This window comes from Phocoena phocoena, chromosome X (genome assembly GCF_963924675.1).
Source record: "Phocoena phocoena chromosome X, mPhoPho1.1, whole genome shotgun sequence".
NCBI lineage: Eukaryota > Metazoa > Chordata > Mammalia > Artiodactyla > Phocoenidae > Phocoena > Phocoena phocoena.
Genome location: NC_089240.1, coordinates 125,741,107 through 125,755,155, shown reverse-complemented (window position 1 = coordinate 125,755,155; position 14,049 = coordinate 125,741,107). Strand labels below are relative to the sequence as shown.

The window sequence follows — 14,049 nt, the reverse complement described above, 5'->3', positions numbered from 1 at the left end:
CACGTGGTTGAGGTGAGAAGTGAACCCTCTGGGAATGGAAGGCGGGACGGTTCAGCAGGCCAAGCTCAGCTTTTATTTCGGGACTCTGAGGGCTGGCAGAGCTGAGTGGGGACAGCTGTGGCTCCTGAAGCCCCGTGGCAGGCTGAGGAGGCCCCGCTTCACGGGCTGGCTTTCAACACCCCAACTGGCTGGCTGTGAACAACAGTCTCTGGGCAGGTGGGTCCAACCCTTCCTGCCCCTGGGCCCGCTGAGGAGAAGGGACAAGAGAAGTGGGGCGCTTCAGTCAACACTGGGGGAACAGAGGTCGAGCCCGAGACACAGAGTCGTGATTGGCGCTGAGGGACGCCCGCGGGACGTATCCCTTCCCCAGACCCGAGAGGAACGCTCTGCAGGAAGCAGGAGGGGCCTTGTGAGCAGGTGGGCCAATTGCCCAGGCTTTGGGGCCGTGACTGTTTCCACCACCCCTCTGGCCCACGGACTACGGAGGCCTGCTTCCCCCTGTGGATCTGTGCCCTCAGTCACAGCCACTGAGAGTGGCGCGTGGCGGCATCTCCTTAGAGCATTTCAGGCTCTGCTGGACAGGACAGGACAGGCCTGCCTCAGTGTACCTGGCTTCCTCAGCCCCCAAAGTTCCAAAATGTGTTGGAACATTTTGTACCTTGAGGATGAGGATATAAACTCTCCCTGCCCGTTAGGGGATTAAATGTGTGTATTCAATCTGGCCCACCCCTGATCCCAGCTGGTGCTTCAGCTGCGCTCTTACAGCACACGGGGTGTGTGTGTGTGTGTGTGTGTGTGTGTGTGTGTGTGTGTGTGTTCCCAACTAGCTTCCTCACTACCTTTGCGGAGATGTGGTTCCATCTGCAACGCCCCTGCCACCTACGCGCCAGATCCTGGCCACCTCGTGGGAAAGGCACAGGTCCCACCCATCTCTTTAGGGTCCCCTTCAGAATGAGGCCACATTTCGACGAAGCTCTGTGGAAGCCACTTTCTTGCTGTGAGGGAGGGGCCCGAGTGTGAGGTGACAGGAGTCCCTGTTGTTTTCATGCAGTTTAAATTGGTAACAGCCTGCAGCCAAGATGCTGCCTGCAACCGCTGGCGGGGAGGGCGGGGAGAGGAGGAGGCCGAGCGGGGATTGGGTAGCAGGTCGGGGCGGGGCTCCAGGGGCGGGGCTCCTGGAGCTCGACGGGCCGGGACGACGGCACAGCCCCTGCATCCCGTCCGCTCAGCACCCCGCGCCGCTGAGCTCTGCCCGCTCCAGTGCTAAGGACGAACAGGGCTGGCCTTAGCGTAGACTTTGGGGGAGGGCCAGGAGACGAGGAGGCGGGAAGACCCTTCTCTCCCGGGACCACGCCTTCGCCAGGCTCTTCCTGACTCTCTCTGTGAGGTGATGGACAACCTCCAGCCGCCCTTTGTGGGTCCCCCTTACGTGGGAGGAGCTGGATCTTTAGTTGGGTCTGTCACCCTCTCAGTGGAAAGAGGATGGTGGTGGGAGAGTCTAGATTCTCAGCGCAAGCCTCCCCCTGCCCCCTGCCCCCAGCGCAGAGTCACCTTAGCGGCTCCCCTGTTTCGTCCTCTGTAGAAGGAGGCGTTCGAGTCAGAAATGATGTGCTTCTATGCTGTGATGTGAAAGGATCGCGGCTCACGCTACACAAACTTCTCACCCCTCTCCCCTCGGTGCCCAAGCATCCCGAGACAGGCAGTGGCCTCAGAAAGGCCCGAAGACACTAGCGGGCTTAGCTGACAGGGGTTTGTAGGTACTGAACGCTCCCTGGAGAAATGAAAACATAGAGGCACTTTTCTCCTGGCTGTTTATTACAGTACGAAGAAAAAACGCACTGGTTTGAAACAGACGCCAGATTTCAAATGTAGAGGCGAAATACGAGGTGGCAATTAAAATGTGATTACACAGAGTCTGGACACTGAGAAAAGTTTACAGGACAGTGGGTGTGGGTTTTCTATAACAGACACTTAAATATACATGACGATAATTGCAGATAGAAACCATCAAAGACAAAGCCCGAATCAACAATTAATGTTTACAGACCCATTTTCCCCCAGACCACAGAGCCTTACATCAAAACAAATACCGAAAGGCTTTAAACCAGGAACCTCTCACCTCCACCCTGCAAGGTGCTGCTGGAGTAGTGCCAACCGTCTGAGGGATAAAGGGAGGATACTCAAGATCCTCAGACAGTGCCCAGCTCCCACATTGCCTCTTTGCTTCTCCCAAATCTACAGAACTCTCCGGCCTCCAGGCATATGATTCCTCTGAGGGGCACTTAACGATAAAACGGCTTGTGCTCTAATATGCTCATCAGGAAAGAGCTAGCAGAGACTGAAAGGTTTGCGAAAGAGGTTAAGAGCCACACAGGGCGACAGAAGTTTTAGTGGAAATGGAAATAAATGGCCAAGTGAGTTTCGATTTGGTATTTGTCAGTTTGTACACCACCTCTTGATCACATCCACCACTGCATCTAAAGCGCACAGGACTCCACCACCTGGTTGACAAGGTATGGCTGGAGTGAACGAACACAGACAATGCATAGTGAACACAGCTCTACTGAAAGGAAAGCCGTCACTTTATTTACAAAGTCACAAAACGAAGTATAAATACTTCTGTCGTGAGTGTTTAGGAAAACCATTTACAAAATGTTCAGATATGTACAGGTAGCTTGAAAAATCACCAGCTTTCCATTTCGTCACAGGTAGCGAGAGGGGTGGGCGTGGGCTGACGCCCCTCAAATGGTAATGAGGCAACAAGCGTGTGGCTACGTGGGACCAGCTGCGAATTTGCTGTGGACTCACACCGCTCCCCGGAGTGGTGGCCACGTGGAGGTCTCTCTGGGCATTTAAAGCTCGCCAACATTCTGGGGGATGTGGCCAGCCTGCTCAGGGACGTGGCCGGCGCTCCGGGCTGCGGCGGTCCGGGCAGCAGCGTGCTGTTCTAGAATGTCATCAATCAGCCTCAGGCTGCACACCCAGTCTTCAGCTGGGCTCACGCCGGGGCCTTTCAAGAGAGCTTCGATGAGATCCGCCTCAGTGCCGTCAGGGGGTGAGATGAGATCGTTCAGCGAGGCCTGGGGCAACAAGGCATAGGGTGGCAACTCAGGGGGGCTCCCCACGCTGTTGAAGGGACCAGGGGATGGGCTGGCAGCGACGGCGGCGGCGGCGGCGGCGGTGGCAGCCACATAGCTTGGTGGCTCGATGCCCTGGATGGGACTCACGGGCCCGAAGCTGGCCATGCCTTGCTGGAGGGACTTGGTGGCGTGCGGCACAGGCACGGGACCCCGCAGCGGGCTCTGTCTGAGGCTCTGGTGGCCCAGCAGGCTGAAGCTGGGGTTGGTGGGGGCAGCGCCCACCTTCTGGCTGGGTCTGCCTCCCGGGGCCACCTGACTGGGGGACACGACTGCCTGTTGTGATGGAAACACTGGGGCTCCCTGGGGGACTCTCACGGGGGCCTTGGCAAAGAGGGAGTTGCTATGGAAATGCTGCTGGATGCCGTGGGCTGCTTGCCTCGGGGGTGGCCCCCTCAACACCGCGGTGCTCACAGCTGCCGCTGCTGCCACCCAGGCAGCGTTGTGGAGCACGGTGGGCATTCTTGGCACGCAGGGCTGTCTGAGCTGGTGGGGACTCAGGGGCTGGCTGCCCAGGGGGCTGGGACAGAAGCCGGGCAGGGGCACTCCCGTGGGGGCGGCCTTGGGAATCCGCGTGCGCCGGCAGGTGGACCCGAGGCTGCCCGCGGGGTTGTGGCTCAAGCGCAAGGGTGTGGGAAACGGGGGGCTGGAGCTGAAAGTCCCGTGCTGCTTGCCTGGAGGTGGTGACATCAGGCCCACGCCCTCCCGGCTCTGGTGCCTGGCGGGCGGGACCATTCCTGGGCTCAGAGCGCTCTGGAGGAGCGCAGCTCCGGGTGGCATCATGGGTTGGCTGGGTGGGGAGCTTGCCTTGGTCCGGCTACACTTGGAGGTGACTTGATCTTGGACGGCTACAGAAAGAGAGAAGTGGGGGTCAGTTCCAAAGGCATCTTCAACTTGGGCCGCAGCTGCTGGCGGGGAGCCACCGGCCCAGCACTGACCTCTCACCTTCCGCCCTGGGCTCTTCCCGAGCATCCCCTGCTCCCCTGGTTCCTCCACCCTCAGCCCGGACTGCAGTTCTTGGGGGAAGCCCTCCTAGACCCCCTGGGTCTGTGCTCATGGCTCCCCCTCCACCCAAGAGCAGATCACGTTGGACTGAAAGTGCCAGTAGGTTGTAAGCTCCATGAAGCCAGGGTCTGGGTCTACTTTTCTACGCAGGATCCGTACGCAGGCCTGGCACCGCCCACCCCCTGAAGGATGCCCAGTCCTTGACACTGGCCTTTCTGGAACTTGTCCGTCCTGTCCCTGCCACTCCAGCCTGGACAGGTGGGACATTCAGCTGGTATCAGACCCAGAGGAACAGGGGTTTTTGCAGGAGAATGCAGGAGCAATGGGCCATTGCTGGCCACTGGGCTACAATGAAGCTGCTGGACACCTGTTGGAGGGCAGGCAGCTTCCCCCAAACCCCAGGCAAGAATACCCTTGGCCTGGTCCAATGTCACTACTGGCTGGGGAGGACTACTTAACGCATGTTTTCCCTGCTAGTCTGGCAGAGACCGTGTCTGGTTTTTGGCTAACAGCTGTGTCTGCGGCCAGTCAATGTTGATTACAGTCCTAGATGCCATGGTTGAATCAATCTCTTGAATCAAACAGCGATTTCAGAGCCATTAAGACTGAGCGTTTCACTGGGACTCTACTTAAGCTTTCCACGTGACGGATCCAACCAGGCTGCTCTGGAAGTGCCTTGCAGACCTCCTCTCTTTCCCTCAATGCTTTTCAGAAACATCTCAGTAACTGTTTCTGCTGGAATGAATTCTCCCCCAACCTCACACACACTCCCCCTGGCCCACCCTTTCGAGAACATCGAGTTTAAGTGCTTACCTTGAAATTGACTCATCTGTTGGGCGAGATATGCACTCCGCTGTTCAGGGATCATTGCCATAAGACCTGATTTCTGCTTCTCTTGCTAAATAGAAGATGAAAAAGAAGTGTCAGATTAGGGCTACCAAGAAATACTAGCCTTGGGATCTCTGTGTGGGGACTCAGGACTTGGCTTTGGTGTAGCAGAAAGCATGAGTGAACGCACCAACACACACTCGCATGCATGCCCCACCCTCCCAAGCAAAACTCCGCAGGTATAAACAAAAGTAGGATTCTGCACCTGGGTTAAAAAACCAACTGCGACAGCGTAGGATAGGGCGGGAGACACAGAGCTTAACAGCAAGAGCACGGAGAAGAAAGATTGAGGCATTCTGGACATCCTTCTGCTCAGGATGGGGCAGCAAATGTGACATTAGGCTGCGTTAATAGAAGCAGAGTATGTAGAAGGAGGCAGGTGACAGTCCTACACTACTCTGCTTTGGCCAGACCACGTCTACGGTGCTGACAAGAGTTTGGGCGTATGCCAGCCTCAGGGAGACCCAGACAAACTGGCCGCACGCGGAGGACGCTAAGTGATGGAGGTAGGGCTTGGGCTCCCAACCACGAGGGCAAAGAATGGCTGAGCGAACCAGGGATGTCGGGGCTGTCATGGGGAAAGGGCCAAGGCTTGTTCCAGGTGGTCCTGGCACGAAGGGCACGATGATCACACGATCAGATGGACGCACTGGCCGACACCCGGAGTAGCCACTCAGTCCCAGCTTCCCTTCGCTTGCCTGATCGGCCGCACATGGGCGATGGGAACGGGCTCCCGGTCTCCATCCGCAAGCTGGGTGGGCAGGGGGAGGAGCCACGTTCCACGGCTGCAGTCCCAGCCCTGAGGCTGGGAGCCGCTCAAGGGGACAGCCGCGAGCCAGCCAGCTGAAGGCCGGGAGAAGGCACAACTGGCCCCAAGCCCCTCAGCCATTCGGCGCCAGGCTGTGACTGGGCCCCAGGTCTGCTTCCCAGTCCAGCGCTCACCCGCTGCCGCCTCTGTCCCCTTCTCAAGGAGTCTGCTTCCTCGTGCGCCACCAAGCAAGGCAGCTCTGTCGGGGAGCACGTCTCCCTGAGTTTACTTTCGGAACTGCGTCCCCCGCCCCCCAGATGCCAGAAGACTTGACCCGGCAACACAGGCTGCCCGGGGCCTGCTTCTCTGCACTCGGAGGGCCGGCGCTTGGGAGAGCGCCCGGCGCCCGGGCCTGTCGGGCAGTTCTCGGCCTCGGTTCCTGCCAAGGCAGAGAGGACAAACACGTGGCAGTGGGCGGGCCACACCGCAAGCCATGTCAGCTTCCCGCCCTCAGCCTGCTTCCTGTCCGAGCTCTTGCCCCCCTTCCCCCGGGGCTGCTGGGAGGTGGGTGCCAGGGATGTCGCTCTTCAGCCCTGGAGCTGCCGTCTTCCTGCTAAAGCGTGGGGTGGGGAGACAGGACCTCAGGAGCACAGGGGTCACATGACCATCCAAGGCCACCCCATCGGGAACTGGGGGAGCCCTCTCGCCTCTGTTCTTGCCATCGAACCTCCCACCAGCCCTAGGAGATCTGGGTAGAAGACCTATGGTCCCAGCTTACTGACGTGACAACTGAGGCTCACAGAGGGTACGTGACTTGCTCAAGGTGACGCAGCTGGGGAAGTGCAGCGTCTCCTAACTGCAGATCCACTGCATCTGCCTCCCCAGCCCGCTGCTTCCAGGAACCGGCTCCTGTGCCCTGCTGTCTACACCAGCCCTAACTCCATCCCCACCAGCTGCTCCATTAGGTGCATCAAATAACAGAAAGTTGTACGGAGTGGGGGAAGGGCAGGTGGAGGCTACAGAGTGCGACGAAAGACAAAGCAGGGGACAGGCAGAAGAGTCCAAAGGGAGGGAGGTAGAGAGGAAAGACGCCCCCAGGGCCTGGGAAACCAAAGTGAAGGCGAGGCTGGGGCAGAGGTCAGAGTGGAGGAAGTGGGCAGTGTCTGCCACATGAAAGGGAGTGCTTCTCGAACGGTCCACAGTTACAGGGACAACGGGATGCTGGCCGGCGTTCATCCAAGGAAGCACAGAAACCCAGAGGATCCAGAGTTTAAGCGCAAGTCTGCTGAGCGGCACGGCTACAGAAGCTGCCAAGTCCAAAGGGCACGGCCGACACCGGCCTGGGGTGCCGCCATCGAGCAGGGCTCTCTTCACGCTGCTGGGGCATCCGGGGGGGGCACCGCCAGCCCTCTGCTCCCGGCCTGTCCTGTTGTCCCTGGCAGAGCAGCCAGGGCATTCTCTCCAGGCCTCCCCAGGAGGCTGCTTCCTTTGTTTTGCAGACAGAGGCCCCCATCCTTTGTTCTGAATCAATGTGCTCCAAAGATAAGCCCCAAGAAAACAGTTGTTGCCTTTTGACACTGACAATTAGAATCGTTGGAAAATGGAGAAAACAGGAAATGACAAATGTTTTCAGTGACCAGGAGGAAGCAGCGGCTGCTTAGTGATGGACGCTCTGAAGGATGGCCCAGGCAACCCGTGGCTTTCCACCACCATGGTCGTGGAGGAGCTCATCCAAGGCCTGCCTTTCCTAGGGCTGCGGTCGGCTGTCATGGAGCCAGGTGACGCTGGCGGGGCGGCGTCAGGTGGGCCTGTGTGAGCCTAGGTGTGCTTCCCCACGTGGTCCCCGGAAGGAAGTCTCCCCAGGAACGAGGGCCTGGCTCCTCCTCCCACCTGGCCAAGGGGCCACCTTCACAGACGGGCCTCGGCCAGGATGGTGATCCAGGAAGTCCTGGGGCTGCCTTTCGAGGAGCTTCATGCCGATGTCCCAGGAAGCTCTGGGGGCTCACCTGAGGGCTAGCGTTCACCTGCGGGTGCTATAGGCACAGGCAGGAGAGACAGGCAAAGGGCCGGCCCGAACCCCAACACAGCAGAGAGCCCGACACTGGGCCCCCCCGGGGAGGCCAGGCCGCCCCATGGGCCTCACCCTTTGGCCATCCCAGGAGGATGTCTCCTGTGAGCCCCAGAGCGCGCACCTGATGCGTCCTCTCCCCACTGCAGGCCGAGAACGGTCTCATTACTGATTCAACCACTTCATAAGACCCAGGGACGCTCTAACGGGATGCGGGATGAGGCAGAGGCAGAATACGAACAAACCTTCCACACGGATGCGCACACAGGGTTCCTGCGTCTTGGGCAGATTTGGCCTGAAGTTACTTGCCCCACGATCCCCGAGAGGAGAGCATTCTGACCGGGGAGAGGACTCCAAGGGAACAGCTCGGGGAATGCGGGGATGGACGTGAAGCAGAACTAAGAGAGGGAAGGAGGGGGGAGGGAGAGAGACGGGAGGACAGAGAAGGGAGAGAGGGAGGGGAGGGCAGAGGGAGAGAGACGGGAGGACAGAGAAGGGAGAGAGGGAGGGGAGGGCAGAGGGAGAGAGACGGGAGGACAGAGAAGGGAGAGAGGGAGGGGAGGGCGGAGGGAGAGAGACGGGAGGACAGAGAAGGGAGAGAGGGAGGGGAGGGCAGAGGGAGAGAGACGGGAGGACAGAGAAGGGAGAGAGGGAGGGGAGGGCGGAGGGAGAGAGACGGGAGGACAGAGAAGGGAGAGAGGGAGGGGAGGGCAGAGGGAGAGAGACGGGAGGACAGAGAAGGGAGAGAGGGAGGGGAGGGCGGAGGGAGAGAGACGGGAGGACAGAGAAGGGAGAGAGGGAGGGGAGGGCGGAGGGAGAGAGACGGGAGGACAGAGAAGGGAGAGAGGGAGGGGAGGGGGGAGGGAGAGAGACGGGAGGACAGAGAAGGGAGAGAGGGAGGGGAGGGAGGAGGGAGAGAGACGGGAGGACAGAGAAGGGAGAGAGGGAGGGGAGGGCGGAGGGAGAGAGACGGGAGGACAGAGAAGGGAGAGAGGGAGGGGAGGGCGGAGGGAGAGAGACGGGAGGACAGAGAAGGGAGAGAGGGAGGGGAGGGGGGAGGGAGAGAGACGGGAGGACAGAGAAGGGAGAGAGGGAGGGGAGGGGGGAGGGAGAGAGACGGGAGGACAGAGAAGGGAGAGAGGGAGGGGAGGGGGGAGGGAGAGAGACGGGAGGACAGAGAAGGGAGAGAGGGAGGGGAGGGCAGAGGGAGAGAGACGGGAGGACAGAGAAGGGAGAGAGGGAGGGGAGGGGGGAGGGAGAGAGACGGGAGGACAGAGAAGGGAGAGAGGGAGGGGAGGGGGGAGGGAGAGAGACGGGAGGACAGAGAAGGGAGAGAGGGAGGGGAGGGCAGAGGGAGAGAGAGGAGGGAGAGGAGGAGAAAGGGGGAGGAGGGGGAGGGGAGGCGGGGAGGGGCGGGGGAGGGGAGGAGGGGCAGAGGGAGGGTTTTTCTTTTTCCAGCACCAGGCAGCTCCTTGCTCCCTTCCCAGTAGACAAGGCCCTGGGTGCCCCACGCAGAGCCAGCCTGCCACAGCAGAAGCCACTCGCCTCTGTGTTAAAGGTTCAAAGGTTAGCGAGCTCTAGTGTGTGGGTCGGTTGGTTTGTTTCTTCCTCCAATAGGAAAAGCACCTTCTTTTGTGGTTTTGGGAAGCCAAATTTGGAAACAACTCACCCACTCTTGTGACTTTTCCTTTGAAATGACGGGAAGACAGCGCTCTGCATGGAGACCTGAATTCTAGGGACTCCCACACGCCTGTGGATGGGGACTCCTCAGACCCGAAGCCCTGTTTGAGGGGGCGTGGATGCTCTTAGGCTAAAACTCTCCTCAGGTGTCCTTCAGAAACGGGCTGCCCACGGCGAACGGCAGGCCAGCTTCAGTGTTTCCTAACCCCCGCTCCTAACTCTCTGAGCCCGTGACTCAGTTTCTCCAGAGTGCCTCCACATGGGAGTGCTGAGTGGGTCATCAGGCCACCACTCTTCCCTGCGGACCTCAGAGGCCAAGGCCAGGGCGGGGGGAGGGGCGGCCACACACCTGCCCTTTCCTCGGGCCTCTGCTCAATGCCTTTCCCTGCCCGGAAGGCAGCCTCCCTGACTCCGGGTGGGAAGATATAGGGTTTACCTGGCAGCCCGGTGAGCCCCTCTGTCAGTCAGCTGATGGACATTTCTCACGGGCCTACCACGGGCCAGGCTCTGTCCCAGGCATGGGGGTGGCACTGTGTGTCTCTACTCTCATGAAGCTTACAATGGAGGGGGCAACTGGCAAGACGCAAGCGAGTCAATCACAGAAAATCATTGCCAATGGTGGCACATCTACTAAAGAGAACACAACAGAGCGAAGGGATGGGGAGTCGGGCGGGCACGGCAGAAACGCAGGCGCAGGCCGTGGGGCCCTCAGGGTACGTGGGAACATGCCACACCCGGACGCCGGGGCACCAGTGGCCTGCTGAGGTCTTTCTTTGACCCTTGGGGCCTCTGGAGCAGGAGACAGGGACCACCCCCACGGTCATGATGCTGCCCTTGGGTTTGCACCGATCTGAAGCTGCCACCGCGTGCTTCACAAAATCAACGCCGTCGAAAACGACTTTTCTCTTTTCCATTTTCTGCCTTTGCAGTTGACCTCCAGCTATACGAACTCTCTTCTGACTCCACCTCCATCTCGGTGGTTTCAGGGCTGCCTGGTCCCGGAAGGGCTGGGTCTACATGCTGGGATTGATCTGGCCGCAAAGGAAACAAATGTCTTTGCAGCTCGCCTTTCTTCTTCCCCTGGGGTGCCTGCATCCTCCGTCTCACACTGTGTCTGGTCTTCCTGAGTCATGGCTGAGCTGGAGGTCCTGTCCCTCAAAGCCCCCCGAGGTGGGCCCAACTTCCAAAGCTTCGTAGGGAAGATCTGAGGGCCAAGCCTCCGCCTGCCCCCCACCTCCAGTGCAGGGTGGAAGGCCTGGCTTGGCTTTGAAGAGAGATAATAAGATGGGGAAATGAATTCTCTCGAGGCAAGCTAGCTTGGATCCCTCATTTTTTGCGTTTTGGGGACAGGGAAAAACAGGTCAGACCAGGGTGGAACTCAGAGACATCCTGAGTGGACGATGCCCCAATCCGTTTTGTTAATTCTGTTTCCCTGGCAGCTTTGTACTGGACAAGCCGGAGAGCACTGTGAGAGCACACGGAGAAAAGGGGGAAAAAAAAGAGAGAGAAAAATCGATAGCCCTTGAATGGAAAGCACTGCTTGTTCTTGCGGGCCGAGGCAGGTGGGATGGGGAGAGCGAGGCCTCACGTACCGAAGCAGCATTTCCATTAAAGGCCAGAATCCCGGAGGTCCTTTCAGCTGGATGAGCATCTTCTGATCACTATCACTCAGCCAATGCTCATTTCTCTAGCTTTCTCTGCAGAGAGGTCTGACATCCCATACACACTGATATTTCATGCACCAGAACAGCTCCACGAGCCCAGTGAAATTCTCTGCAAAGGCCCGCTCTGGCTGGCGTCCACCATCTTTCTCTCGTGACCACTAACGTGACTCTTTAGGGCAAGTCAAGCCATTTCTTTTAGAATCTGCAGGACGATGCAAACTCACGGCCATCTTGGACAGGCTTGGCCGGGCTTCCTTCTGCCTGCCCTCCCCCGGGGCTACCGGTCCTCCAGCGGGGCGATCCAACTTCCCACTTCTTGGGGTGCGTGAGCCCCAGGTGGGGTCAAAGAACACCTCGGGGCGCAGAGTCCACAGCAGATCGCTGGAGGGAGAGGCAGTTCCCGAGCGCCCACCAGCTATGGAGCAGGCGGGCACGGGGTCGGGGCGGATGTGGGGGGTGGGATTCGGAGGTGCAGAAGCGCAGCCCCTGTGCCCCCCACGGACTCACAGCCTGGCCGCAGGGACAGACAGGCAGGGAATGAACTGGGGTGCTGGAAGGCCAACAGCCGGGAGGGAGCAACTGCGCCCAGGGCGATCACCACTCAGTGCCCCGAAGATGAGGCTGAGATGCCGGAGCAGTCTGCTTGCCTGGGTGGTCTCTCTGCTAGAAATCCCTCCTAGGTGAACAGAGCTTTACGGGCCGGGCTGTCACCTCCTCTTTGCCTCCCAACAACCCTGTACGGCAGGCGGGCGGGCTGAGCAGGGGACCGTGCCCAGCTGACAGATGAGGAAAGCGAGGCTGGGGGAAGTGACTTACCGACAGCGTCGCAGCTAGGCAGTGGTGGAGCGGGCACCTGCCTCCAGGCCTTCGGATCCCAGCCGCCCCAGGGCGCTGCCTCTGAGGTGCTGTACGAGGAGGTGACTCGGGCCAGCTCCTGAGCAAAGGAGCTGCCGGGCAGGAAGGACTCACTCCCCAGGGCCTGGCAGGATGGGGGCTGTCGCCCGAGGCTGACCTGGGGGGGCCTGGCTTCCCCAAGCTTGCAGGCTTTGTCTACATGAGTCTACAACAACCATTGAAGAGTCCATCAGCGGCGTGGCCACAACATGCCTCTGAATGCTCTTGTCACTGCCCTGACCGCCTAGCGGGGTCGTCTGGGTGCTCGGTTAGACACACCAAGTGGTCCGGGCCAACCAAACCCAACAGCTTTGTGGTCTTAGTTGTCTTGGGTCACAGACTCCTTTGAGAATCGGTTAAAAGCTATGGTCTCTCTCCACAGAAAAAGCACTTACGCTGGTGGCTCCCCCTTCCCAGCCCACCGACATCTTACGTATAATCTCAGGGGTTTTCTGGACCACTTACTACCCATCCGTGGGTCTCAGTTAAGGAGCCTCTGCCTCCATCAGTCACTATCTTGTTGGAAATGGGAGTCAAGCTACGTCATCAGCAATGACCTTGACCAATCCCGATCCCGCCCCACGCCCCTCCCCCCACCACAGAGCACACCATTCTAAACTGGTGTGTAGGTACGTGTGTGTAGACACATGCTGCGGGATCTGCAAAACCAAATGGTGAGTGCAAAACCAAGCAGTCAGGTGGAAACCTCACAGCAGCCCAGCCCTGAGCGGCAGCCCTCACTGCACTTCACCTTGCCGGGGCCCCCACGTTTCAGGACTTGCGTGTGAGCGGCACCTCCCCTTTCCGTCATATTTTAGAAGGCAGGGATTTCACCCGAATTGAACATCTGACCCAATTCTTTCAGCCAAAGGCAATTAAAAACCCTCACACTTGATATCCACGTCACAGGAAGCCTCAAGACTCCAAGGAGCTGCCGAGACAGCTGTGACACCCTGCCGAGCACAGCGAGCGCTCGGCCACAGGGGGCGCCCGAGAGGACCAGGGGGAGCCTGCCTTGAGGAGAAGGTCTTTCTACGTGAAGCAGCCTCTTCATTGCCGTGCTTTTAACACCTGAGCTTTGAGTGATCGCCTGTGTCTATCAAACAGCCCAGTAGAAAGGGAAATATTTATCCTCCGAATCTAAGCTAAACAGTCGGAGTCAATTCAATTCATGACAATAAACACGACTAAGCGCCTACTGTGGGCAAGCCTCTGTGATGGATGACGGGCCAGTAGATATTTGGATGCCGTATTTGAATTAACGATAAAAACTGCCACCACTGAATTTATCGAGCATTTGCTACGTACCAGGCACTAACCCGAGTGCTTTCAATACTCAGCCTCACTCACTCCTTGCAACAGCTGTATATGAGGCAGGAACGACTACTGTCCTCATTTTACAGAGGAGGACACTGAGGCCCAGAGAGGTTAACGAAGTTGCCCAAAGTCACACAGCTAGTTAGTAGCAGGGGAGGATGCAAATCCAGGCTTGCCTGGTTCCCAGGTCCACATGAAGTTTGACACGGTGTGTGCAAGTGTGTGATTAGCTTGTCATATGGAAAACAGGCTTGGAAATGTAGAAACTGTTCAAGTGTGTCATTAAGAAAAGTACAGGCCGGATTTTACAAGGGATCCCCAGGCAAAATTTTAAGGACACATTATAAATACTCAAAGATGGGATTAGGAAGAAAACCTAACTACTTGGAGAGCTTTAGAGATGACACCCCTCTCCCCAAAGAAAAACAAAACCAAAAAACCACGTGAAATACGCTTAGCAAGTGAACTCACTGCACGTGGGAAGGAAAACTTTCTTTGCCATTCTGACGATAAGCCAACTACAGAGGGCCCGGCGCCCCTCCCCTTGGGCTGGTGCATTCCTGCAGAGCTGAGCTCACTGGCCACCTGAAGCTTCGCTTCGTCAAGCTCCAATCTGTCCTTGGACCAAGGTCATCTCTACAATGGACT

General features: G+C 58.5%; 1 protein-coding gene across 4 annotated transcripts in view; it reads right to left on the bottom strand.

Annotated features, from left to right (window-relative positions):
• Window positions 1-4,999: 4,999 nt before the first annotated feature.
• Window positions 5,000-14,049, bottom strand: part of MAMLD1 (mastermind like domain containing 1) — a 55,707-nt gene continuing 46,657 nt past the window's right edge. For all 4 annotated transcript variants that reach the window (XM_065901069.1, XM_065901071.1, XM_065901070.1 and 1 more), the window contains 2 exons: window positions 12,007-12,250; window positions 5,000-5,040 (listed from right to left, as the gene is read on the bottom strand). In XM_065901069.1, the coding sequence (XP_065757141.1) occupies window positions 5,000-5,040; window positions 12,007-12,250 (285 nt within the window). The remainder of the gene's footprint in view (window positions 5,041-12,006; window positions 12,251-14,049) is intronic.